The sequence below is a fragment of the Protopterus annectens genome, chromosome 10.part0 (genome assembly GCF_019279795.1).
Source record: "Protopterus annectens isolate FY-2018-M chromosome 10.part0, PAN1.0, whole genome shotgun sequence".
In the NCBI taxonomy this organism is placed as follows: domain Eukaryota; kingdom Metazoa; phylum Chordata; order Ceratodontiformes; family Protopteridae; genus Protopterus; species Protopterus annectens.
In genome coordinates this window covers 1,813,271,755-1,813,296,044 of record NC_056744.1, presented here as the reverse complement: position 1 = coordinate 1,813,296,044, position 24,290 = coordinate 1,813,271,755, and the positions used below count along the sequence as shown (strand labels likewise).

General features: G+C 42.4%; 1 protein-coding gene across 1 annotated transcript in view; it reads right to left on the bottom strand.

The window, feature by feature from the left end:
• Positions 1-6,982: 6,982 nt before the first annotated feature.
• Positions 6,983-24,290, bottom strand: part of LOC122814051 (RING finger protein 112-like) — a 1,095,042-nt gene continuing 1,077,734 nt past the window's right edge. The window contains exons 11-12 of the mRNA XM_044086654.1: positions 20,979-21,053; positions 6,983-8,745 (exon numbers count right to left, since the gene is read on the bottom strand). Coding sequence (XP_043942589.1) covers positions 8,185-8,745; positions 20,979-21,053 — 636 coding nt within the window. The 3' untranslated portion in view covers positions 6,983-8,184. The remainder of the gene's footprint in view (positions 8,746-20,978; positions 21,054-24,290) is intronic.

Below are 24,290 nucleotides of genomic sequence, written 5' to 3'. Positions count from 1 at the left end.
AAAAATAGAAGCTGGCAACCGAGTGATGAGGAAGGAGAGTTGATCAAGGAGTAAGTGAAGTGAGGAAGAAAACGGGGGAGTAAGGTAAGTGAAGGGGAGAGTAAAAAGCTGCCCATTAGTGCATCTAGGTAGGATTAGTGCTATTTGTAGATGACCGCAAATTAGGAGTAGGCACAGTATCCCCAACAACACTAATGTTCTCTAGGAAGGGCTGACAGACAAATAACTTGTGTCAAAGCCATGGACTACATCTAAAAGCCAAGAAATGTGTAATAGTATCCATCACAAAGTCATTCACCCCTGGCAACTGTCATATTGAAAACACACCCCTAACAGTAAACCCAGCAGTTAAGGACTTGGGGACACACATTTTAAATCTGGCCTTTGACCATCACATGTTTACAGTACCAAGGAAATCATTCTATTATGCAACTTATAAACAAAGGTATGTCATCTAGGCCCAAGGAGGTCATTATTCCATTGTATTCACACTCATCAGATGTATTGAGTACAGGGTCCCCTTTGGTATATACCTAACCGTGAGCATCCAGCAGCTGGAATGTCCAGAGGTCCCTCACCAAAAGAACACAGGGAGTGAGTAACATGTCCTATGCAGACTGCCTGAAAGCCCTATCACTGTAGTCTGTCCCCCACTGCTGTTCAGAGGAGATCTACGCCTGGCATATAAGGCACTGTCATAGCCACCCTGATGGACCTCCTGCATATCTGCAAAACAAAGAGCACCAGAATTACCCATTCTAAAAGACTTTAACCTTGCCTGTGATATAAATAGGATCTGATGGGGAGATAGGTATGTATCTCAGAGGTTACCCTGTCTCTGGAACAAGCTCCTCATCTATGTGAAACAGAGTTTCTCCGTAACCCAATTCAAGTGCAACTTTGACAACTGTATGGGAACAGGAAATTCATCCCTTGTTTGGCACTTGTGACTTTTATTTATCCTGTATGTCAATTCTACTATTTGTTGTTGCATTTCATGTGATAATATTATGTAGTTTATTAATTGAACTGTCTATATTGGAGCTTTTCTCCCCAGGCCTCCTCTGAAAAAGGGATTCATGCCCAGTCGGACTTTACCAGTAAACAAATGCCAAATAAATAAATAAAAATGGCTGTAATGGACACAGGCAGCCTGCAAAGGGTTAATCTCTCAGATCCCTGCTTGCAAATGTTTCATCTCCCAAGCCACTGCTTACACTTATCAAGGGTACCAGCACTTGTCAGAGATTTGGGTTGCATGGCTAGGTCATTACATATAAACATAGCTTAATCTAATAAATAAACTGCAAACTGCAGTTATTTAAATTGAATAATAAAATTCTTAACTTGAAATAAAAAAAATAATCAATGCATTCTGTAAGTTTATATATGGAAAGGCATTTACACTTGCACACAAAAATACAAACTAAATGGGCTTAAATAGATAGCATAAAGAATTGTGGTCCATTCATCACCTGTTGCTGAAACATTTACTGAACTGTTCCTACTACTGATGTAGGATGCCAAATGGCGGCCGCACAGGCAGATAGATTCATAGGTGTGTACTAGGCCTGTGGCCCTGGAACCTTTACAGACCTAGCCCATAGAAGTGCCCTGGCATCATGCCACTTGATGTCAGTTCCCAATGCCTCTATCAAGTAGAGCCACTGGAGTGATCCCCGAGGTGAACTTTCTATTTCCCATCCACTCATCAAGATTTCTCTTGAAAAGGGCCAGTGAGGTGCTCTGTTTAACATATATGGGAAGTCTATTCCAGAGCATGGGCAGTCTCTGGGTTATGAACCTGTCCCTCCACCATGTTCTGTTGATTGTGGTAATGAGACTGAGGTCTGGAGAATGTGCTGCGTAGGGATTTGGATTTCTTTATATGCAGCATTTCTAACACAGCTGGGTCAGACATGGCTTTGTAAGTCAAGCAGAGATCGCCTCTAAGTAGGCGGTATGAGACAGAGAATAGCTGGAGTTTTCTGAGTCTGTCCACATAGCACAAGTGTTTAAGGGCTAGGATCCTCTTTGTGAGGTACTTTTGCAGCCTCTCCAGTTGTTGCAGGTGTCGAGTGAGGTACATGCCAAATGGGGCATTGTACTCGATGACTGGCCTAATGAGGGAAGAGTAAAGAGAGATGATGGCCTCTTTCTTCCTGGATGTAAACCCTTATAAAGAGATGTGCCACACAGAAGGACCTTCTGACCACAGTGGCAATGTGGTGGTTGAAGGAGAGGTTGCTGTCAACCTGTGTCCCCAGATCTCTCAATATGTCTTCAGTGTTCAGTGGGCTTCCATCAGTGTGGTAATTAGTGGGAAATGAGTTTTTCCCAAAGGGGATGACTATGCATTTTTTGGCATTAAGCTTAAGGCCATGGTTTTGACACCAGTCATTGGTCTCAGTGAGGCCTTTCTGTAGGATGCCTGCATTACTTGGGGAGTTAATATTGGCTCCCAGCCGTCTGCGAACTTGGCCAGCCTGAGTCCCTCTGTGTTTGCCTGGACTTCTGAGAAGTAGATGCCAAACAGGAGAGAACCCAAGACCGATCCCTGTGGGACTCCACTAGTGACTGGTCAGCAGTCTGACTTGGAATCTGCTACTTTCACGCTGTGGAGTCTGTCTGTGAGCCAATTTGCAACCCACCTAGTAATATAGGGGTCGATGCCTAGTTTGGTGAGTTTATCAATAATTCCTGAGTGGGGAATGGTATCAAGGGCCATGGCCAGATCGAGGTAGGCTGTATGAACTGCTTTGCCGTCATCCACAGCTCTGGTGACTGACTCAAAGAAGTCAACCAGGTTGAGCAGGCTTGATCTTCCTTTCACAAAACCAAATTGCATGGGATCTAGAGTTTGGAGATTCCCTATATCGTTGTTAATTAGGTCCATGATGATGGCTCCATAACCTTGGATATCAGACTCGTCAGGCTAATGGGGCGATAATTCCCAGGGTTTGTAGTCACTCCCCCTTTATGGAGAAGGATAACTGTAGCAGTGCCCCATTCATTAGGGACATAGCTGAGGTGAGGCTGTGATTGAATAGGGCACACAGATTTGATGCCTGTTCACTTTGTAGTTCATGTAGAACACATCCAGGGATAATGTTGGGAGCCCATGGAGGCTGTATTCTTGGCCTTGGACAATGCAACTTTAACCTGTGCTGCAGTAATGCTGGGTACCGGGCATTCCTCCGGTATTGTGATTGGTCTTTTAGGTGGGGGGAGAGAGGAGTAAAGTTGTCACTGAATCTGTCGGCAATATCTGTTGGCTCAGTATAGAAGGTACCATTGTGCAGTAACTCAGAGCAAACCTGGGTATTGCCATAGAGATTCTTAATATAACTATAGAAAGCTTTGTGATTATTTTTAGTGTCTACCGCAATTCTGCCTTCTTAGCTGGCTTTAGAGGTTTTGATGAGGGATCTCAACTTTTTGTTGAGGCTAATAAGGGATTTTTTCCAGTCTTGGGACTTCACATTTTTCTGCAACAGTTTCTTCCTTCTGTTGTAGAGTTTATTAATGGCAGGGACCACCAGATTGGCTTCCTTTTTTGGAAGAGAGCGTCTTGGTTCTTTTGGGTATGGCTAGTTCCATGCATTTATGTACATGTTCATACTGTGCATTGGTGTATGATTTGGCAGTCATGCTTCTATTTTCCATTGACATGGGTGCCGTGAAGTTAGCTAATTCTGTTTTTAGAATCGTAAAGTCAGCTTTTTAGAAGTTTTTCATGGTGTTTACCTTTGCGTGGGATGTGGATTTCCATAGTGATTAATTTATGGTCGGATCTAAACAGGGAGGAATTGACTATTGGTATAGAGCAACAGTTGCCCATGTTATTACTAACCAGGTCAAGGATGTTGCTTCCTCTGGGGGGGGGGGGGGGTAAGAATGAGCTAGTCCAGAGTATTAGAATTGCTGAATTCCAGGAAGCGTTGGGCCAGTGTGTTGGTGCATGAATAGTTTTCTCAGTTGATGGAGGGGTAGTTGAAGTCACCTAGTATGAGTGTGTTGGGTTGAACCCTAATAGTTTCCAGGGTGCTTAGGAACATGGACTGAGAGGCTTGGGACATGGTTGGGGACCTATAACAGGCTACAACCTGAATCGCCATCTTACCCACTGTTAGTTGTACCTGAAGTATCTCAGATGTGTTATGCTGGGCTACTAGTCTGGAGGTGTGCATATCCTTTATGAATTTGGAGACACCACTGTCTTTGGAGCTTCGGTCCATGTTCTGAGGCCCAAAGGTGTGGAATGAGTTATAGCCTGGTAGCACAGGGGTACTTTCTGCTGTTTTAAACCAGATCTCTTTTACAGCACAAATGTTGATGTTCTCCATTTTGAGGAGTGCTTCGAGCAAGGGAATCTTGAGATTTAGACTTCTAGCACTGAGGAGCATGACCCTCAGATTGCATTTATTTATATCTATTATGGTGGTAATTTGGTCTTTGAAACATTGCCTAAAAAAGGCACTATAGGGTTGGCAAGAGCCTTAGCCAGTATCTGGAAACCCAGGGGTTACAGATGCAGGCCATCTCTGGCAAAGCATCGAGGTGTGTCAGTCATGTCATCCCAAGCAGACAGATACTGGATCCCCTTAGAATGACACCAGAAACTTAGTTAATTGTTGAAATCGATAATTTTCTGCTTGTACTGCGGTATCATTCTGGGCGATGGTAGGATGCTGCTCAGGACTAGGGTCATGCCTGCCTGATTCGAGCTTCACTTCTGTGTCAGGAATTCAGTTCTCTTCTACATGCTTCAGAAGCAAGGCAATGACTGAGAGCTGCTCTCTCTCTTTCTCTACCTAAACTGTCCCAGGTTGCATTACCCATTTTTCTTCAATTTTAATAACAATCTCCCTTATTTTATAGTCATATTCCTTTAGGGAGGAAGACCAAATATGATAATTAAGGCTTTTGACCTGCAGTAACATTTCAAGGAGAGCTATGCTTTAACCACTCCAAATGTCTGCAATCCGAGAAGCCAGTTTTACTTTAACAACTGAAAGCAAATGCACATTCTGGACACTTGACATTTAAAGTGATGACGTATTTATTACAATCAACAGCCATAGTTTTATTATTAATACATTTCCCGTTCCCATAGCTTAATACAGTTTTCTCTGTGTTTTACTGAAAGGTAACTGCAAACATCACTCAGGCTGTTACACTTCGCTTGAAAAACCCTTAAATTTACTTTGTTAAAATGGTTCGATGCCAGTCTTCACAGAGGTGCCATTTTGTTCATGAAACAACACAGTTCACTATCAGACACACCAGGTACACATACGACTGTGTACAGCAGCCCTGCTTAGCAGTAAAAAGTTATTTGCTGTGTGTTCTCTTCAGCCTACCTCAACTGAGACATCGCATTTCCCAAATCCTTCCTCTCCATCATGTGTTACTGTACAGAAAGAAGCCACTGGGGCTGGGGTCTGATGCAGGTCTGCAGGGATATCATCACAGGAGAGTCAAAAGGCAGTGGTCTGCACCATAAATGACTGACACACTAGCTGTTCTGTGTTTAAGGTGTAGGTAACAAAATAAAATCATTCCTAACACTGAATTCTGCTTTGGGTTTAATTTTCTCATTTATTTATTGTTTTCCCATTATTAAATATCAGACCTAGTAACAGTGACACTGTTAAGATGTTTTAGTTTTCCAGAAATGTTTATGCAACACACACACACAGCTGTACCTACATATTGCTTATATGAGTTCATTAATACAAACTTTAAATTCCGTGTTTGCTGGACATGAATTATGTTGCTTTATTCCTGAGTACAACCCTTACATTTGCAAAGACTCACAGGATCATAGGAGGTTACTAGGCTATTGGCCTTGAGGCCCTTATAAGCCTAGCCAAGAGTTTAGCCCATGCATAGACAAGTCACATTCGGTTTGTAAACCAGTGTTAATTTACATCACATAGCAAATGCACAGTCTGTCAGATATGTTTATAATTACACTAAAGCCACTGTATAGGAAATGCAGTTTAGTAGTCTGGAAACAAAGAATAATGATTACATATAAATCCTTATATAAAACATGACACAACAATACAGTTCAAAACAATGAATTCAGGTACTCCAGGACTTCATTTACAATGTGGGTAGAAGGATACATTCCAAAGATGTGAAACAATAATATTTTGTGGACAGTCAACATTACACAAGACAGTTTGATTAACCAGTTAACCTGACGACAACTAGTATGATGCGCATTTTGTGCACTTGATTAGGTTGCTTTACTTATTTATCTGTCAAATCGTTTTAAGATGCTTTCACAGGAAAGAGATGAGCAGGCGGGCATTGGCTTGTACCCAAGTTCAGTACATTGGAACAGGAAAGTAATTAAATAAAGATGTTCTCTCAAAGGAGAGATGCTGAAGTACATCTGTCCACCTCCGTTCAAGTCTTAGTCCTGACAAGGCTTTTCAGACTGAAAGTGTTTTGTATGAAGCACATACCCAATTGTATTTATACTGATTAAATATGTAGCTTAGCAGTGAGCTGTGTACTGGGTAAGTTGGTTTTAATAGGTGCAGAATCACACATCGCTTTTTTCCATACAATTGTTTGTCTTTTCTAATATATATTTTTGGTCCTCCCACCCTCACAGTTTCCCAAATAGATTTTAATTTCTAATCCTGTCTTCCTTAGTACCCACATCACTCTGCATGTATGTATGGGGGGTACCGCCCTTTGCAGATTTGCCTTTTGGTATGTACGTGACTAGGCACATGCAGCAGCTACAGTGGCCTCAGAGGTTCCTTACAAAATGAGCACACGGCATAACAAGCCTGCCTTATGCAGAGCACCTTAAATTCCTTTCCCTCTACTCAGTTTCCTATAGATTGCTGAGGGGTGATCTATGCCTGGCTTACAAGGCATCCACAACCCCCACACTTATGAATCTAAGCCATTCACAAACCCCACACTTATGAATCTAAGCCATCCGCAAGCCCCACACTTATGAATCTCCTACATATTCATAAGTCAAACAGTACCAGAAATACAAGGTCTAAGGACCTGAATTTTGTCCGTGACTTAAATAAAACATGCTGGAGAGACAGATATGTCTCCCAGAAACTACCCCTCCTGTTTAACATGCTTCCTATTCAGGTGAAGCTGAGCTTGTCTACTACCCAGTTTAAGTGCAACCTAGACCAGCTGATGGGGAATAGGAACTTTACACCAGCCCTGGTACCCATGTCCCTTATGGACAGAGGTAGCATAAATGCCTGGCCATCGGTGTCCTGTTTGAATACAGGACATCATTATTCTTTCGGGAAAACTTGGCTAGGCTTAGGAAAGCCCCCTGGGTCATTAGCCTAGTAAGAATCTATGAAGTCACATATTCCTGTCAGGCAGTGAAGGCAAAAGCCGGGAGATGTGGGATGTCAGCTACTGCTGGTTCAGCTTTTCTGAAGCCTCTCTTTTTGGACTTCGTGTTGGCAAGATAGAGCACATTGCTGGAATGGTACCTGCAGTACTGGGACACAAGAGACTTCTACACGCACACAAACACACGCACACACACAATGGCCAATTTAGTGTCCAATCCACCAACTACATGACTTGACAAGTACTACATTTTAGAGACTGTAAATAATTCCTACATGTGGAGAATTAAAATGCAACAAAAAAGTAAACTAATTTACAAATACACATTCTTAAAAAATACATATATACCAGGAAAATGTAAAAAGTTAGATGTATCACTGGTATGTACTCACTATTGCCTACAAAAGGGAGAAACCAAACCAGTTCTAATTTTTTTCCATTTTGTTACTTCTTCCAAAGTCACTAACAACGTGAATGTTTTAGTTATTATTTTTGATTCTGTTAGTCATAATTTGCGAATGTGAACAAACTTTGCAAAGATAAAGGTGTGTAACAGAATCCACAGACACCATGGAGATCTCTCTTTACCAGCAGCTGCAATGTTCTTACTGGATATCGGCTCTATTCACGTATATCTTCAACTTCATAGTCAAAATGAAAGAAACAAGACATTTTATAAAGTAAGACAATAGTTTTGATTCTTTTACTGAAACTAGGGTCTGCATTTCCCTGTACCATCACTTTGTAGGAAAGGGACCATGAATATATTAATGTATTAAATTCAAGTAAACATGTTACTTTAGTGTAGTGCAAATAGAAAGAATATTTTTATTTATTTTTCTTATGTGGTTTTCTCAGAAAAGTCACTTTCTCAGTATCCTGGATGTTGACTAGAAAATCTTCGTCCTCTGTTTCTGTTTCCTCAGTGGCCATCTGCAGATTTTTTTCTTTTTTTCCTCCAAACATGCTCCCTACTTTGGCCCCGACTCCTCCTCCTACCAGTGCAAAACTGCTTGTCCCAGCCACTGCCCCGACTGCTACTGTAGCAGCCTCACTGCCAAGAATGACCGCTTCAGTAGCGAGAACTGCACCAGCAGCCACGCCAGCACCTATCGCAGCTCCAGCAAGGCCAATCCCCACTGCACCCACAGCAACTCCAGCTTTGATGGCACTAGTTTTGAACTTCTTTGCATATTTAGAGATATACTTCTCTAAATCCTCCTGGAGCTGTCCTAACAATAAGTCAAGGTCTTCCTGCTTTCTTTTCTCATCTCCCTCAAGCTCATTTTTACACAAAGCTAGAAGGTTTTTAACACACAGTTCCAGGTTTGCCTTCATCTCTTTAGGCGGCGTCTTCAAGGTTTTGACAAAATTGTCCGTGTTCTCTTCCTTTAGGTTAAAAAAAATAAAGGAAGACAGGAATAATGTTAATTACAGATATTAAGGATAGAATCTGTATTAGAAATAATCACATCAGACACTTTCATTTAACTATACAGAAATTCAATTTACATTTTTTGGGATTATGAGGTTTGAAGGGAGGTCTCCATTTATTTTAGAAAGCATTGTAATGTACAACAAAAGAAAGTTAACTGTTGCCTGTTCAAATTAAGGCCTTATTTTGCAAAAGGGGAATCACAGTCCCCATCAAGAAGGGCTCCCAAACCTGAGCTAGATAGGTACAAATGTGACACTGACAAGGCTGAATGTACCTTGCAAGGGTTGCTCCAACTGTGACACCAGTCTGTTCCTGGACCAGTCCACTTTGCCAGTTAACAAATTAGTACATTCTTCAAGCAGACTGTTAAATGCTTCCTGAAAAGCTGTTACTTGCATCATAGCCTTTAAACTGTTTCACCTGAGGCATCACCAAAATTCCATATCAAAATTCAGCCCCAGCAAAAACCTCTTACCTTGTTCTTGGCTAGATCTTGGACCCCAGAAGAGTTAGCAAGTTTGACAGGGAGACTTAACCTGTTTTTTAAAAAAAAAATTCCATGGGCACCCTGTGTTGGTCATGTGACACTGCATGTTTTAGGGAGGGGTCTTATTTTGTAGTGTTTCACACTGTTGATATGGTTCCAGTCAGCACCAAAACAGGGTTCTAAGTCATTTCCCAGCGATGTTGCTATCCCTTCCAGCAAAGCTTGCTGCCTGCTCTGGTGAAATTTTCAGACAGCTAAAGAGAGTACCTTGATCAATCAGGTACCAGGCAGTGTCAGAAATCCCAGTTTGTATCAGGACAGGCCTTAATCAGGAGTTTTTAAGGGAGGTTCAAAAATGTCTACGTAATGCCTCTCATTTCAGAGAAGATCACACTCTTAACCTAGGCCTTGTTCTATTCTTAACGGACTTCATTGCCTAAATTAAAGAAGATTCCATGCTTCTCTGTCCTGAAATGGGCAAGGGAAAGTACCAGGAAATTATCATCTGCACTGCAGAAAGGCTTGGACACTCTCAAGACATTTTGCTGGCAACAACCTGGAATATGTAAGAGATGCTATCTATTTTAAAGGAGTCTTCATCCTGTCATGAAGAAGAATAAAACATTTGGGGTTCTATGAATGCTTCTGTTTACTAGAAATCTGTAGTTACACTACATCAAAAAAGTGAAGTCTGAATTAAATTTACTGAGCTTAGACTAAATCACTTTTTATACACGTTTCTCATTTTCCATCGGGATGCACTTTATGTACATTAATATGGTTTTACAGATAGATGACATTACAGTGTCTACATTAAGCAGAACAGTTAACAATACAAGCAATCAGAATGATACACATCTTCAAATTCATTAATAGCACTCCTCTTTTCTGAACTGCAATGGATTCCCATTTTCCTGTTAGCACAGACTTTCTCAAGATTGCGAAACTGACAGACTACCACAGTACTGTGTTAAAATATCTCCTTCAGACACAGGAGGTTCTGGGTTCAGTCCTGACCTCCTCTCACTATGTGAGTAACTTATGCTGTCTGACAGTTAGTACAGAAAATCAATCCTATTACCTGTTAACAAGTTGCTTTGTGTGGTCCAGGGTTTGATTCCCCCAACCTTCATTTGCCTACTGGGTCCCCTTGAGCAAGTCACTTTGTCCCAGAGCACTGTGTGGTCATTGAAAAAAAAAAATGGACTAGGCTCCCCAATAGTCTTATGGACTGCATGCATAGTAACTACCTATGCATCCATAAATCTACCAACATTAAACAGCTTTCAGAAAGTTGAGAGCGCTACTGAAATTTTTGATTAAAATACACTTGAAACATTAATTAACTACATGAAGGGTTTAAATAAGTTCTAAAATTTTCCACCTAATTTTAACAAGCTATGCAGTTAAGGAATACCATTGGTGCAGTGGTAGCATTGTCACCTCATAGCAAGAGATTCTCAGGTTCGATTCTTAGCTGGGGTGCCTTCTGTGCGGAGTCTGCATGTCGTGCTTGTGTGGGTTTTCTTTGGGTACTCTGGTTTCCTCTCACATTACAAAGACATGCATCTAGAGTGTTTCTCCCAGGGCCTCTGTTGAAAATTGGCTTTGTTCCAAGTCGGACTTTCCCGGTTAACAAATGATGTTATGTTGTCCCATCTCGCCTTCATTCCTTGGCTCTGACACGGCTGATTTACTAAAGCTTGAGAGCTTTTACTGTCTTGAGGCTACCCCTTATCCCAACATGCCTAGCAGTAGCTACCCAGAGCTTGTTTGCAGCTTGTAGCTTTGAGATTGCTTCATACTGGCTCAGGGTAAGTACTTTATGTTTTTTTATAGTTAATGCTCCAAACCCAGCCAGCAAGAATGAAGGCGAGATGGGACAACATAACATCATTTGTTACCCGGGTTAGTCCGACTTGGAACAAAGCCAATTTTCAACACTCCCTATGCTGTGGAACAAAGTCCCGGTTTATGTGAGGCAGAGCACCTCGCTGGCCTTGTTCAAAAGGAATCTTGACCAATGGATGGGAGATCGCAGATACACCCCAGGGGTTACCTCAGTGTCACTGCTCGACAGAGGCACAGCAAAATAATGGGCATAGTTTCTCCAAACTAAAGGGGTGGCGTAAGCCACAAAACTATGGGCTAGGCTTGTAAATGCCCTCGGGCAGATAGCCTAGTATGAACCTATGAACCTAATGCACCTTTTTTGGTAATTGACTCATTAGAGTGTATATCTTCCTACGTTAGTCTACCAACCCCTTTCTCTGCTCTTTGTGGTGTTTTTTGACCATCATTTTCTCTTTCAGGCCTGCTTTCCCCTTAGAGCCTGTTTAAGTTGGAGGGTTCTTCCCTTTCTTCACCCTTTCTCTGGGATTGCCATTTTAGTTAGAGGGTCTCACATCTGGGGAGTTGCTGTTTAAGTTAGAGGCTCTCCCCCTTTCTTTTCTTGAAAAAAAAAAAAAAAGATAGTTTTAGAAATGTTTCCTTTGTGGTTATCAGCTTGTTTTAGGCTGTGAGTGATAGTTTTTTTTCCTGTGAGAACCTTTTTCCCTGACTAGTGCTAGTTATGTCTAAAGAGTGTTGAAAAATACAATAACAAACAGCAGTTAAACACTATAGAATGCCTGAAGGAAGATGCACTCTCCACAAAGCTATAATACGTCCTGATTTAATAAGCAAAACACTCAACAAACGGACATATAAAAACATCAAATGGATACAAAACGGATCAAGTGCTTTCATCCACCCAACATGTGGACTTCATCAGAATCAATAAAACAATTGGCAATGCTAATTTATACTTTTTTGGCGCCAAAACCATAAATCTCTTTAAAAGAATACTTCCCATATAATACCTATATGTAGCATAGTGCATATTCCTTTCCAACACAAATCATGCCTTTTGCTACTGGTACATAAATATCCATTTACATAACAAAATGTTTGAATAGTAAAAATATGAACATATAAAAATATACGTATTCATCCTATTGCAATAATTAATGGCAAATACCTATGTACAAAACCAACAAACCTAACAAGTAGTGGTATAAATAATAACACTGCTATTGAATATAAACAAGCGTACATTTTGGAATATACCCCCCAGGTCATACAAATCAAAGAAATTTTAAAACGGTATTGGATTATATTGACAGTAGATAGCGCACTGAAGGAAATAGTAGGGGACGCACCCATCTTTGTATATAAAATGGGGATAAATATGAAGCTTATTTTTGAGAGGTATAATAGGGTAGTAAGTATGAGTATAGAGTATAAGGGAACCAGAAAATGTGGATGTTGTAGATATTGCCAGGTCAAACTAGAAGATGGAGGGATCATCTTAGAGAACATTAATAGGACCAGAATTTCCTTCAGGAGAGGTAACTGTACTACAAAAAATATTATATATATGGCCAAATGTTTAGGGTGTACTAGTTTTTATATAGGAAAAACTGAATGAATGTTCAAGAGATGAATCTATGACCACCTATATGCTATTATGAAAAAAGACAGTACAAATGCACTTTATCGGCATATAGAGGCCACAGATAACACACACAATTTTAAATTTGCCATCCTAGAACAGATAAAAATGAACAGTAGAGGAGGTAATATCAAAGTATATCTGGCTGAAAAAGAAGTGAGATGGCAAATCTTAACTGATGTTTCCACTTTACCTGGATTTTAAATTAATATATTACTATAAAACCTATCTTACAAAAGTCACAATAGGAGAATAGTTCATAAGTTGTTTACATGCAATATATATCAATTTCATTATGTGATTGTACACCAAATTAAAGGGTCTAGGATTTTACTTTTTTATTCTTTTATTGTTTTTATTATGACAGACACATATATGGTTTTAGGATATAGAAGTGCAATCAGCATCTTTTAAGTAAGGGTAGGGGACACGTGCAATAATCTGTTATGTCTAGTGATGTTTAAGTATACACATGATATTTTAATCAAATTTTATGTTTAATTCATGTATATAAAAATATTCCCATAGGCTATTAATTTTACGGTTATATAATTCAAAATGGTTTTGTACATAGGTATCCGCCATTAATTATTGCAATAGGATGAATATGTATATTTTTATATTTTCATATTTTTACTATTCAAACATTTTGTTATATAAATGGATATTTATGTACCAGTAGCAAAAGGCATGATTATGAAGAGATTCATTTTGGTGTGTTGGAAAGGAATATGCACTATGCTACATATAGGTACTATATGGGAAGTATTCTTTTAAAGAGATTTATGGTTTTGGCGCCAAAAAAAGTATAAATTAGCATTGCTAATTGTTTTATTGATTCTGATGAAGTCCACATGTTGGGTGGATGAAAGCGCTTGATCCGTTTTGTATCCGTTTGATGTTTTTATATGTCTGTTTGTTGAGTGTTTTGCTTATTAAATCAGGACGTATTATAGCTTTGTGGAGAGTGCATCTTCCTTCAGGCATTCTATAATGTTTAACTGTTGTTATGTCTAAAGAGTCTAAACCTTCTGGGTTTAAAAAATGTGACTCATGTTGGCAGAAAATGTCCCTTACGGACGGGCACACGAGTTGCATTTATTGTTTAGGGGTTGTTCATCTGCAGGACTCTTGCTCCATCTATCATGCCTTCAGTTCCAGAGTCCTGCAGGAAAGAAAAAATAAGCTCATTTTATGTGGCCTCCTGAAGAACCCTCAAGATGCCTCATCCCAGGGTCCTCAGCCAACCAAAGTGTCCGAGAAACACTCCAAGCCTTTGGTTCTGAGCTCGGAACAAACCAAACTTACTGAGAAGCCTTTGGCTCTGTTGGCCCCCAGCATTGCTCCGACAAAGCTAAGTCTCCGGTGGCTCCATCTCTGTCCTCGGAGCTGGTCCTGATCCATAAGAGATCAAGGTCTCCCTCTTTAGAGCTGGTACATTCCGCTCCACAATTTCCACTGCTCCAACCTGGAGCAGGCAGTCACTGGTCCTCTTCACACTCTTCTTGGTCCTCCAGACTTTCGGATCATGATATGGAGAGAGTGGTCATCAGGCTCCTCAAGTCACAAGCACTTGCTAAATTACTCTTGAGCCCAGCCCATAAGGATTTGGCTGTTTCGGCCCTCCAAGCTTCTCCATTGATTCCTCCTCCCAACTCTGTTGGGCTCGGAGCCAGAGTGCATGGAAGCCGTGGTGGTGAAATCATTAGCTCCGGTTTCCTCTCCCTTATCAGTTCCAACTACCGCTCTGATCTCCTCATTGTCTCATTCCATTGAGGGGTCTGGGTGCCAAAGCTCTCTCACTGGCTCCGAGGGGGGAAGTGTCATCAGACCCTTTTCCAACCCCGCTCTCCCTCTGAGTATCAGCGCAGGTACTTTGACCTCAATGCATTTGCTCCTGGTTCGAAGAAGATCTCCGGGCTCTCGGGAGCCAGAGTCGACGCAGGACCGTGGCACCTTTGAGGTGATGAGGAGTGTGCTGTCTCATGAGACTGCTCCACCCTCGGCTCCATTGGCTTCTTCTCCCTTGGTGCCTGTGCCGGCCTTTTTCCCTCCTCCTGCCAAGCGTAGGGAACCTGTGCCCCAGGTCCCTTGGAAGAAAAAATGCAAGAGGAAGCATCTAAACTCCCCTCAGTCTGTCACTTCGGATATGGACTTTGATGAGTCGGAAGGGTCCTCACGGGCCCACTCTGAGGATGTTTCTTTTTCAGACATCTTGGAAATCCTCAGACAGAGGGGTGGTTGGAAGTCCCTAGCCCTTTCTGAGAATGTGTCCACATACCTGGATGCATTTGGTTCCCAACCCTCCAACTCTTGGGTGTCTCCGCCTTTTGACTCACTTTTGTCTGTAGTGAGTCGAAAGTAATGGAGCACTCCAGAGACCATGGAACCTGTTCCGAAGAGGCCTGACAAATTTATTACAACTCCTGAAGATAAGTCTTTCCAATCCAAGGGAGTCCCTGTCGATACCATGGTGGTGGCAGCAGCCACTAAGAAGGAACTTGCGGAAACTTCTTCTTCTGTCCATCTGCCAAGCAGAGTCTTGTACGATGGACAGCTATGGGAAGCGTGTTTTTTCTTCAGTGACTTTTACTCTCAGATCGCTGAAATATTTGTCACATTTCACACGACTTCAGTGGGCTCTCCTGAAGGAGCTAGGAGATACCCTGAAAGATTCTACAGCTGAGGGGGAAGCGAACAGGGCAGTATCCCAGCTTGCGACATTGACCTTCGTGGTAAACGAGCTCATTTCTTATGCGGCAAATGGAGCAAGTAGGGCAGCAGGTACTGGAGTAGCTTTACGCAGACACTCCTGGATGCACCTTTGTTAATTTGCAGAACCCTTTAAGTCTTCATTTTCCAGCAACCCCTTTGATGGCTCGTCCTTGTTTGGGCCTCAGGTAAAAGAGACTCTCACCAGATGTGAACAGGATGGCAAGAGCCTTTTTGCCATAGGGGTCCATTTTTCCACTCCATCTAGATCCTATCCTAAGGGACGGAAGAGTGGGAAAATGGGGTTCCGAAAATCCCAGGGATCTTCGCCTGACACGCTTGGTGATTTTTTCCCCCAGGGGCAGAGGGGGAAACAATAATGGAAGACGCCGCCCTCATGACAGAGAGGGTCCCAACAGCAGGGCAACAGAGATACTTTCTCTGCTAGGCCCTTCCGGCACTCCTGAAGGGAGGCCAGGCTGTCCACCTCTGGAGGCAGTTGGGGGCAGACTATCATTGTACTCAGCAGCCTGACAATCTATCATGAGGAAAACATGGGTACTGTCGATAATATCCAGGTGCTACAAAATTCCCTTTTCTCAGTCCCCCTCAAAGGACAAATGTTCTCTCCCAGATGTTCCACCCAGTCTTCGGGATCATGCAGTCCTAGAGGTTCAAAGATTTCTTGAAAAAAGAGCCATCCAGGAAGTCCCCACAGACCAAATCGGATCTGGAACTTACTCAAGGTTCTTTTTAGTTCTAAAAAAGACAGGGGACTGGAGACCAATCTTGGATCTCAGCAGGCTAAACCAATCAGTAAAAAAAATTCCAGATGGTGACACTGCAGTCCAGTCTTCCTTTCTTGGGTCAGGACAATTGGATGTACTCCATAGATCTACAAGAAGTGTACTATCATATAAAAATGGACAGGCAATCCAGGAGATTACTACATTTCCAGCTGGGAGCCAGTCATTATCATTTCAGGGCCCTGCCCTTTGATCTCACCACAGCCCCCAGGGTGTTCACCAAGTGTATGGCAGTGGTCACGGCTCACCTGAGGCGTCTAGGATTCCAGATGTTTCCATATCTAGATGACTAGCTCCTCACTGCTACCACAGAGCATTAACTAATCAGGACAGGGGACTACCCAATCTAAACTTGCTCCCAGTTAGGCATCACAATAAACTACGAAAGGTCTGCCTTGTCACCCTGTCAGTCTATTACCTTTATAGGGGAAGACTTAGATACAAGACGCATGATATCAAAACTGCCTCTAGACAGAGTGTCAACCATTCGTCAACATGTTTCCTCTCTCATAAACAAGACGAGAGTTCAGGCAAGACAAGTCTTACAAGTACTGGGCTCAATGGCTGCAGCTATTATGCTAGTTCCTTTAGTACTCTTCCACATGCGGATTCTACAGTGGCTTCTTTTCGCTCAGTGGTCTTTCCAGGAATTGCCAAGGTTACACATGATCTTAATCACGGAATTCTGCAAAAAGGACCTACTGTGGTGGCTGGTCTCCCCCCAGGTGACTCTGGGAAGACCCTTTCTAGACCCACATCCGGTAGCCACAGTGACCACAAATGCTTCCCAAATAGGGTGGGGGGGGGCATTATCTAGGACGGACCATCCAAGGAATGTGGCAACCTCACGAGTACCATTTGCACATGAATGTTCTAGAGATGAGAGCGGTGCTTCTGTCATTGCAAGCACTTCAAGACTCTCTACCTACAGGGACCATTGCAATCCAGACAAACAATAGATTAGTGATATGGTACATCAACAAGCAGGGCAGAACCAGATCTTACCCCTTGTGTCGAGAGGCACTTCGAGTATGGCAATGGCAATGTCTTCCCAACGTTTTCTGATTGCAATGCACATTCCCAGAAAATCCAACGTGGTAGCGGACAGGTTCAGCAGGGCTATCCTCATGCCTCATGAGTGATCCCTAAAGAAAGAAGTTGCGGATCTGCCTTTCCACAAAAGGGGCCAGCCATGTGATCTTTTTGCCACTCCCCTAAACAACAAATACAGCAGCTACTTTGTCCTAGTTCCCCCTCAAGGACAGTCACCCAGGGACGTACTTGTTCACGATTGGCCTCCAGGACTGCTATATGCCTTTCCAACCTTCCCCTCATTCCAAACGTACTTCAGAAAGCAAAATCATTGGGTTGGAAACTCATTCTCATTGCTCCTTACTGGCCTCATCAGATATGGTTTCTGTTTCTTCGCTATCACCTTCAGCTGGAGCCCTAGATACTGGACCCAGTTCCGGAACTCCTGACGCATCAGTCAGGCGGGCTTCATCCAGCCCTCCAAACTCTCAAGCTGACTGCTTGGTTACTCCACTTCCAGTCTTAGCTAGGCTCCCAATCATTCCCACTACTTGGAGGATTTACACTAGCAAATGGAAGAGGTTCTCTTACTGGGCCAAAAGAAATAACATTGATACTTTTAAGGCTCTTGTTCACAGGATTCTTGACTTTCTGGCTGAAACCTTCAAAACAGGGGCAGCTGCAGCTAATATCATGGTCCAACTGGCTGCCATCTCCAATTTTCATGTAGGAGAATTGGGTTCAAACATTATGTCACATAAGTTGGGAAGAGCATTCTTACAAGGTACAATGCTTTTACGGCCCCCCAGTAAGAGAACCTCCCCCTTCCTGGGACCTAAACTTAGTTTTAGTTTCAGTGGTTCTGCCCCCCTTTGAGCCAGCAGCATCTTGCCCCTTGAAGTTTCTGTCTTGGAAAACCCTCTTCTTGGTTGCTATAACCTCAGCTAGATGTGTTACTGAATTACCTGCTTTGTCTATTTGCCTGCCGTATCTCATTTTTCACAAAGATAGTCTAGGACCAATCCTTTCTTGCCCAAGGTTTGTTCTGAGTATAACTCAAATCAGTCCATCAAGCTTCCTGTGTATTTCCGCAATTACAGCAACAAGGCAGAGTATAGATTACAACAATTGGATGTTCATAGACAATTATGTTTTTATTTACACAGGACCAAAGACCTCAGAAAATCAGACCAATTCTTCATATCCTTTGCTGACAATAAGCAATTGTTCAGATCCTTTGCTGACAATAAGCAAGGTTTTCCAGTTTCTGAAGTGACATTATCAAAATAGCTGTCAGACACAATCACTTTTTCGTATGGTTTGCGTAAAAAGACGCTTCCAGGAAGACCCAGAGGACATTCAACCAGGGCCTTAGCCACCTCTGTTGCCTTCCAAAGCTAAATTACCTTTAGATTCAATCTGTGCAGCAGCAACATGGGCAGATCCTCATACCTTTTTCTCTCATTACAAAGTGGATATGGTCTCCCTGGACAGGGCATCCTTTGGTTCCACGGTCCTGAAGAGTTTGTTCCAGTGAGCCACCCAAGAAGCAGGTGCTGGGGATGTGGTTCCAACCAGCAAGAATGAAGGTGAGATGGGACAACTTAACATAAAGAAGTTATGCACCTACTATAATGTTCCATGTTTGTTGTCCTTCATCTCACCTTCGTTCTTGTGCCCCCCTCTCCTCCCCCCTTCCTGGAGGTTTGAGAGGAGTTCCTTATTGGTTACATTGGCTGAGTTTCCTGCTGACATACCAGGTTAACCATACATTGTTTTTTTTTCCTCTATTCTTCCTATCTTGATGTATAAGAGCTTAGTAAAAAAATTGTTTTTTACTATATATGTCTAGTATGGGCTATTTCAAACAAGATCTGGATAGCTACCACTAGGCATGTTGGGATAAGGGGTTGCCTTGCGCCAGTAAAAGCTCTCGAGCTTTAGTAAATCTGCCGAGTCGGAGCCGAGGATTGGCTCTGAATCCTATCAGCAAGAAGGAAGGTGAGATGAAGGACAATAAACATGGAATGTTATGGTTGGTACATAACTTCTTTGTAAATAAAAAAATAAAATAAATTGTAAGGTCATAGAGACATGTCTAGTGGCAAAAAACACCAAAACAACACATGCATCAGCAAGACACCGCTGTGCCATGTGATCATAAGTATGGGTTTTCCAGTTGCTGAAAGATGATGCTAATAGGGGTCTATATTACTTGTTGAAAGGCTTGTTCATCGAACGCCTTTTCATTGACATGTAAACATCGAAGTACCAAAACTCTGAATGGCCACTTCATCACATTTTTTCGCAGGGGGGGAAAAGAATCGCTTTGCCAACCACAAACAAAACAAACTAAGACCCTGTGACGTGGGGAACTTTGCCCCTACACTCCCGGTGTGGGGGGATGTGTCCTCCCAACCCCTAACTAAATATGCCAACTGCAAGATCGCACCACAGTGGAGGAAAGGGCAAATTCCCAATGACAAACAAGTGATTTGTTTTCCCTTAGGAAAAAATTCTCTGAAGTGGCCATTTGGAGTTTTGGTACTTTGATGTTTACATGTCAATGAAAAGGCGTTCGATGAACAAGCCTTTCGACAACATACTATAGACCTGTACTCTGTGACAGACAACTGCACGTGTAACATCATTGGCTCTGCTTTTGGACGTACCTGATGTGCAGCAAGAAGCACACATTCGCATCTGTTCTAAAGAAAGCAGATATTTGTGGTGATACAGCACTCTAAGTAATGCCCTTTGTATGCGATGCAGCATCTCTGTAACCTTCTGAATATCGTTAGGTACAGCTCTACAGAATTATAAGACCCATCAGTATTTAGTGCACCTAAGATAGAGATTCTTGTACTAAGGGCTTTAATGCAAGTCCTATACTTTAATCCCCAGAACTCATTTGCTTACAGTCTGATCCTTGGGAGTTCAGAGTGCTGTGCATCACTTTATGCAAAATGGGTGGGCATGTGTTATTTGGCATTTGGAAGAACAGTGCACATGATCTGCTGATGTAGCAGCTTCTCGACAGTGTGGTCACACTGCTTTGGTGGTTTGTGCCGTGAGTTTAATGTATGCGACCATACAGTGAAACCTAGTTTTCCATCAGTACTGCATTGCAAGTTAGTTTTATTTGTTATGAAGGACAGTTTTATTAAAACAGATTGTTTAAACCAGAACAGTTTGCCTGCTTTTGATGTTGTCTTCAGGCACCACACCACACCACACAGCACCTCTGTGATCACAAGCTACTCTCCTGTCAAATAATTAATATAAAACAGATTTACATTCCACAGACCAGGGGACTCGAGCTATAAAATGACTGCTTGGTAACTCTGAGGAATGCAAGGTATTGTGCAAATTTCTTTTGTAATACAAGCCAAGAAACATGAAGCATATTTTTTTAAGACTTCAGGCAGATTTGTATCAAATAATACATTTTAAAGTTGAAATTGTTTTTGTGACATCAGTAGCGCTGTGTGAGCACTGGCGGTCCATAGAATCAGAAATGACTGACCGGGGCTGCCAGTTCTCATACCCTTGGAATACTTGTGATTTCACTTTTACAATACTGACAGCAGTCTTAAGAACAACAACAAACTGCAGTGATGCAGTTTCCATGCAAGTACCCAAGTAGCACCTTACCTTTTGCTGGAGAGTCTCGCAAAACTGTTTTCTGAAGTTCTCCAGCTCCACTGTGTTGTTCAGAGTAATAGCCATCTGTCAAGGAAGAACATTTAAAAAGTATTAAAGTCCCAGGCTTGTTGCTTACCTGCAGCTGCAATGTGGGTGTTAGTTTCTATTCTAGTTTTCTGAAAGGGATTAACATTCCATTAATATCTCACCCAATCAAACAACAAGAAAAAAAGGCAGATGGGAGCATAATTCTCAAAACATATTGCATCAAACAAATACTGTGTGCTGCAATATGTGTGGAATCTTAAACCAATATAACAGGCATGATGTCCTCTTATACATGATCTGTGATTGCTACCCTGTTATTAGTGGTTCCAGAGTCTCACTGGTAAGGGGCACTGTGGATCACATGATGTTCATTGTGTTTCACTGTTGCAGTCATTACTCTTGGGTTATCCTGGACTGCAACAGTGAATACACTTGAACATCTACATTTATGGTAGGTACACAACTGTACTTTCAGCACTAAGTCTGACATCACTGTGTGCCAGTCTGTAAAAATGCCACAGTTATCTGCAGCATCTGCTCTTCCTGCGACATTAAACCACTGCATGATCTATTAAGGATTCAAAAAGATCACTGCTTACTAGTTATGTACACACTACTCACACACTTGTTCATGTGTTTGGCTTTTTATTGGAGTTATTCAAAAAACATTTAAGTTTCACGGATTCCTATATTCAGAAACATAATTTGAAAATGTATAAAAACACAAGATATTTTTTTCTTCAAAGTGGCAACATCTTCTTCACTCCTTCCAGGTGGGAGAGTTTGGCCTTTTGCAACCCCCAAACTTAAAATCAGATGCAGTCTGCCACTGTCATACACAATATATAAGTGCATGATGTTTCAACAAACCACGATTAAAGGAAATTGAAGAAAAGATGCCTGATGACCCTACCCTCCCCTCATGAGAAGGTAGGTATGCTGTGTGTGTGTGCACATGTTAGCACTAATGTGCACGGATATAATATATAGGTTCATAGGTTCATACTAGGCTATCTGCCCTAGGGCATTTATAAGCCTAGCCAGAGTGTGTTTGGCTTTCGCCACCCATTTTAAATTAATTTTGCTATGCCCTTTTTCGAGGTTAGTATACTGTGCCTCTGTCTAACAGTGACACAGAAGTGATACCCAGGGTAAACCTACGATCTCCCATCCACTCATCAAGATTCCTCTTGAAGAGAGTCCATGAGGGACTCTGCCTAACCTGGACTGGGATTTTATTCCAGAGTGAAGGGAGCCTCTAGGTTATGAATCTGTCCCTCCAGCATGTCCTATTTATTTCAGTGCTGAGGTTCAAGTCTCTCGAGCGCGTAGCTCGATGGGATTTGGATTTTCTGAGGTGCAGCATGTCCATTAATTCCGGGTTGGATATGGCTTTATACATCAGGCACAGATCGCCTCTGAGCAGGCGGTATGCCACTGAGTAGAGCTGGAGTTTCTTTAACCGGGCAGCATATAGCATCTGTTTGAGCCCTTTGATCCTGTTGGTGAGGTACTTTTGGGGTCTTTCCAGTTGCTGCAGGTGTCTGGTAAGGTACATCCCAAAAGTGGCATTGTACTCAATTATGGGCCTGATGAGGGATGAGTAAAGAGGCACGATGACCTACCCTGATCTAGATGTGAATCCCTTCATGATTAGGTGGGCTATATAACATGTTTTTCTAACCACTTTGGCCACGTGGTTGTCAAATGAGAGATTGCTATCAACTTGGGTCCCCAGGTCCCTAATTACTTCTTCTGTACTTAATGGATTACCACCTATGTGGTAATTTGTGGGCACTTTGTTTTTGCCAAAGGGGACGACTATACACTTTTTGGCATTTAGCTTGAGGCCATGGCTCTGGCACCAGTTGTCTGTTTCTGTGAGGCCCTTCTGGAGGATGCTTGTGTCGGCTGGAGAATCGATTATGGCACCCAGTTTGCAGTCATCTGTGAACTTGGTCAGCCACAGTCCTTCCGTGTTGGCCTGTACCTCCGAGAAATATATACTGAACAAGAGAGGTCCCAGGACTGAGCCTTGTGGGACACCACTTGTAACTGGTTTGGAGTCTGACATGGCTCCAGCAATTCTAACCATGTGGGTTCTGTCCTTGAGCCAGTTTGCAACCCATCTAGTGACATAGGGGTTTATATTTAAGCTGGTGAGCTTATCTATAATGCCCGAGTGGGGTATTGTATCGAAGGCTTTTGTGAGGTCCAGGTAGGCTGTGTGGACCACCTTTTCCTCGTCAATGGCCTTGGTGACTGTTTCAAAGAAATCAACCAGGTTTAAGAGGCAGGATCTGCCCTTAACAAAGCCGAACTGGGTAGGATCCAGTGTCTGTAGGTCCCAAATATCTTTATTTATGAGGTCCATGATGATCCTTTCCATAGCTTTGCAGACCAAGCTAGTCAGGCTTATGGGGTGATAGTTTCCAGGATCCGTTGAGGCACCACCTTTGTGGAGAGGGACCACTGTTGCTGTATGCCACTCTTTGGGTACATATCCTGTAGTAAGGCTGAGATTGAACAGTAGTTTTAGGTTTGGGTTTAGCTCTTCTTGGAGTTCATGTAGGACGCAGCCTGGGACACCATCTGGTCCCATTGATGCTTTGTTTTTTGCTTTGGAGAGGGCAGTTCTTACCTGAGCATCTGAGATGTCGGGGGGGGGCAGCACTCTGCTGGGATAGATATTTGCCGTTTTGGTGGGCGGGGGGGGAGGGGAGTTTGCGCTGAACCTGTCAGCTAGGATGTTGGCAATGTCTGTGAGATCAGTGTATTTTTTGTCATTTTGGACTAATTCTGAGCATATCTGGGAATTCCCACCCAGGTTCCTAACATAACTAAAGAAAGTCTTGTGATTATCCTTAGTGTCCTGTGCAATTTTTCTCTCGAAGCTGGCCTTAGACGATTTTATGAGTGCCCGTAGTTTTTTGCTAATACTGATCAGAGATGTCTTCCCTTTTTGGGATTTTGCTCTATCATGTAGTAGCTTCTTCCTTCTATTGTATAGTTTGTTTATGGCTGGGGTCCACCAGACAGGACGTTTGCCTTTGGAGGATTGGGTCTTGGTTTTATTTGGGATTGCATGATCCATGCATTCCTGAAGGTGTTCATAGAATGCGTTTATAAAGGATTCTGCAGTCTGGGCCGTATTTTCCACAGGCCTGGGGGCTTTGAAGGATTCCACCTCAGTTTTGAGGAGTGTGAAATTTGCTTTAGAGAAGTTTTTCACTGTGGTTTTCTGGGCAGGGGGTGGAGTCGGGATATGAATAT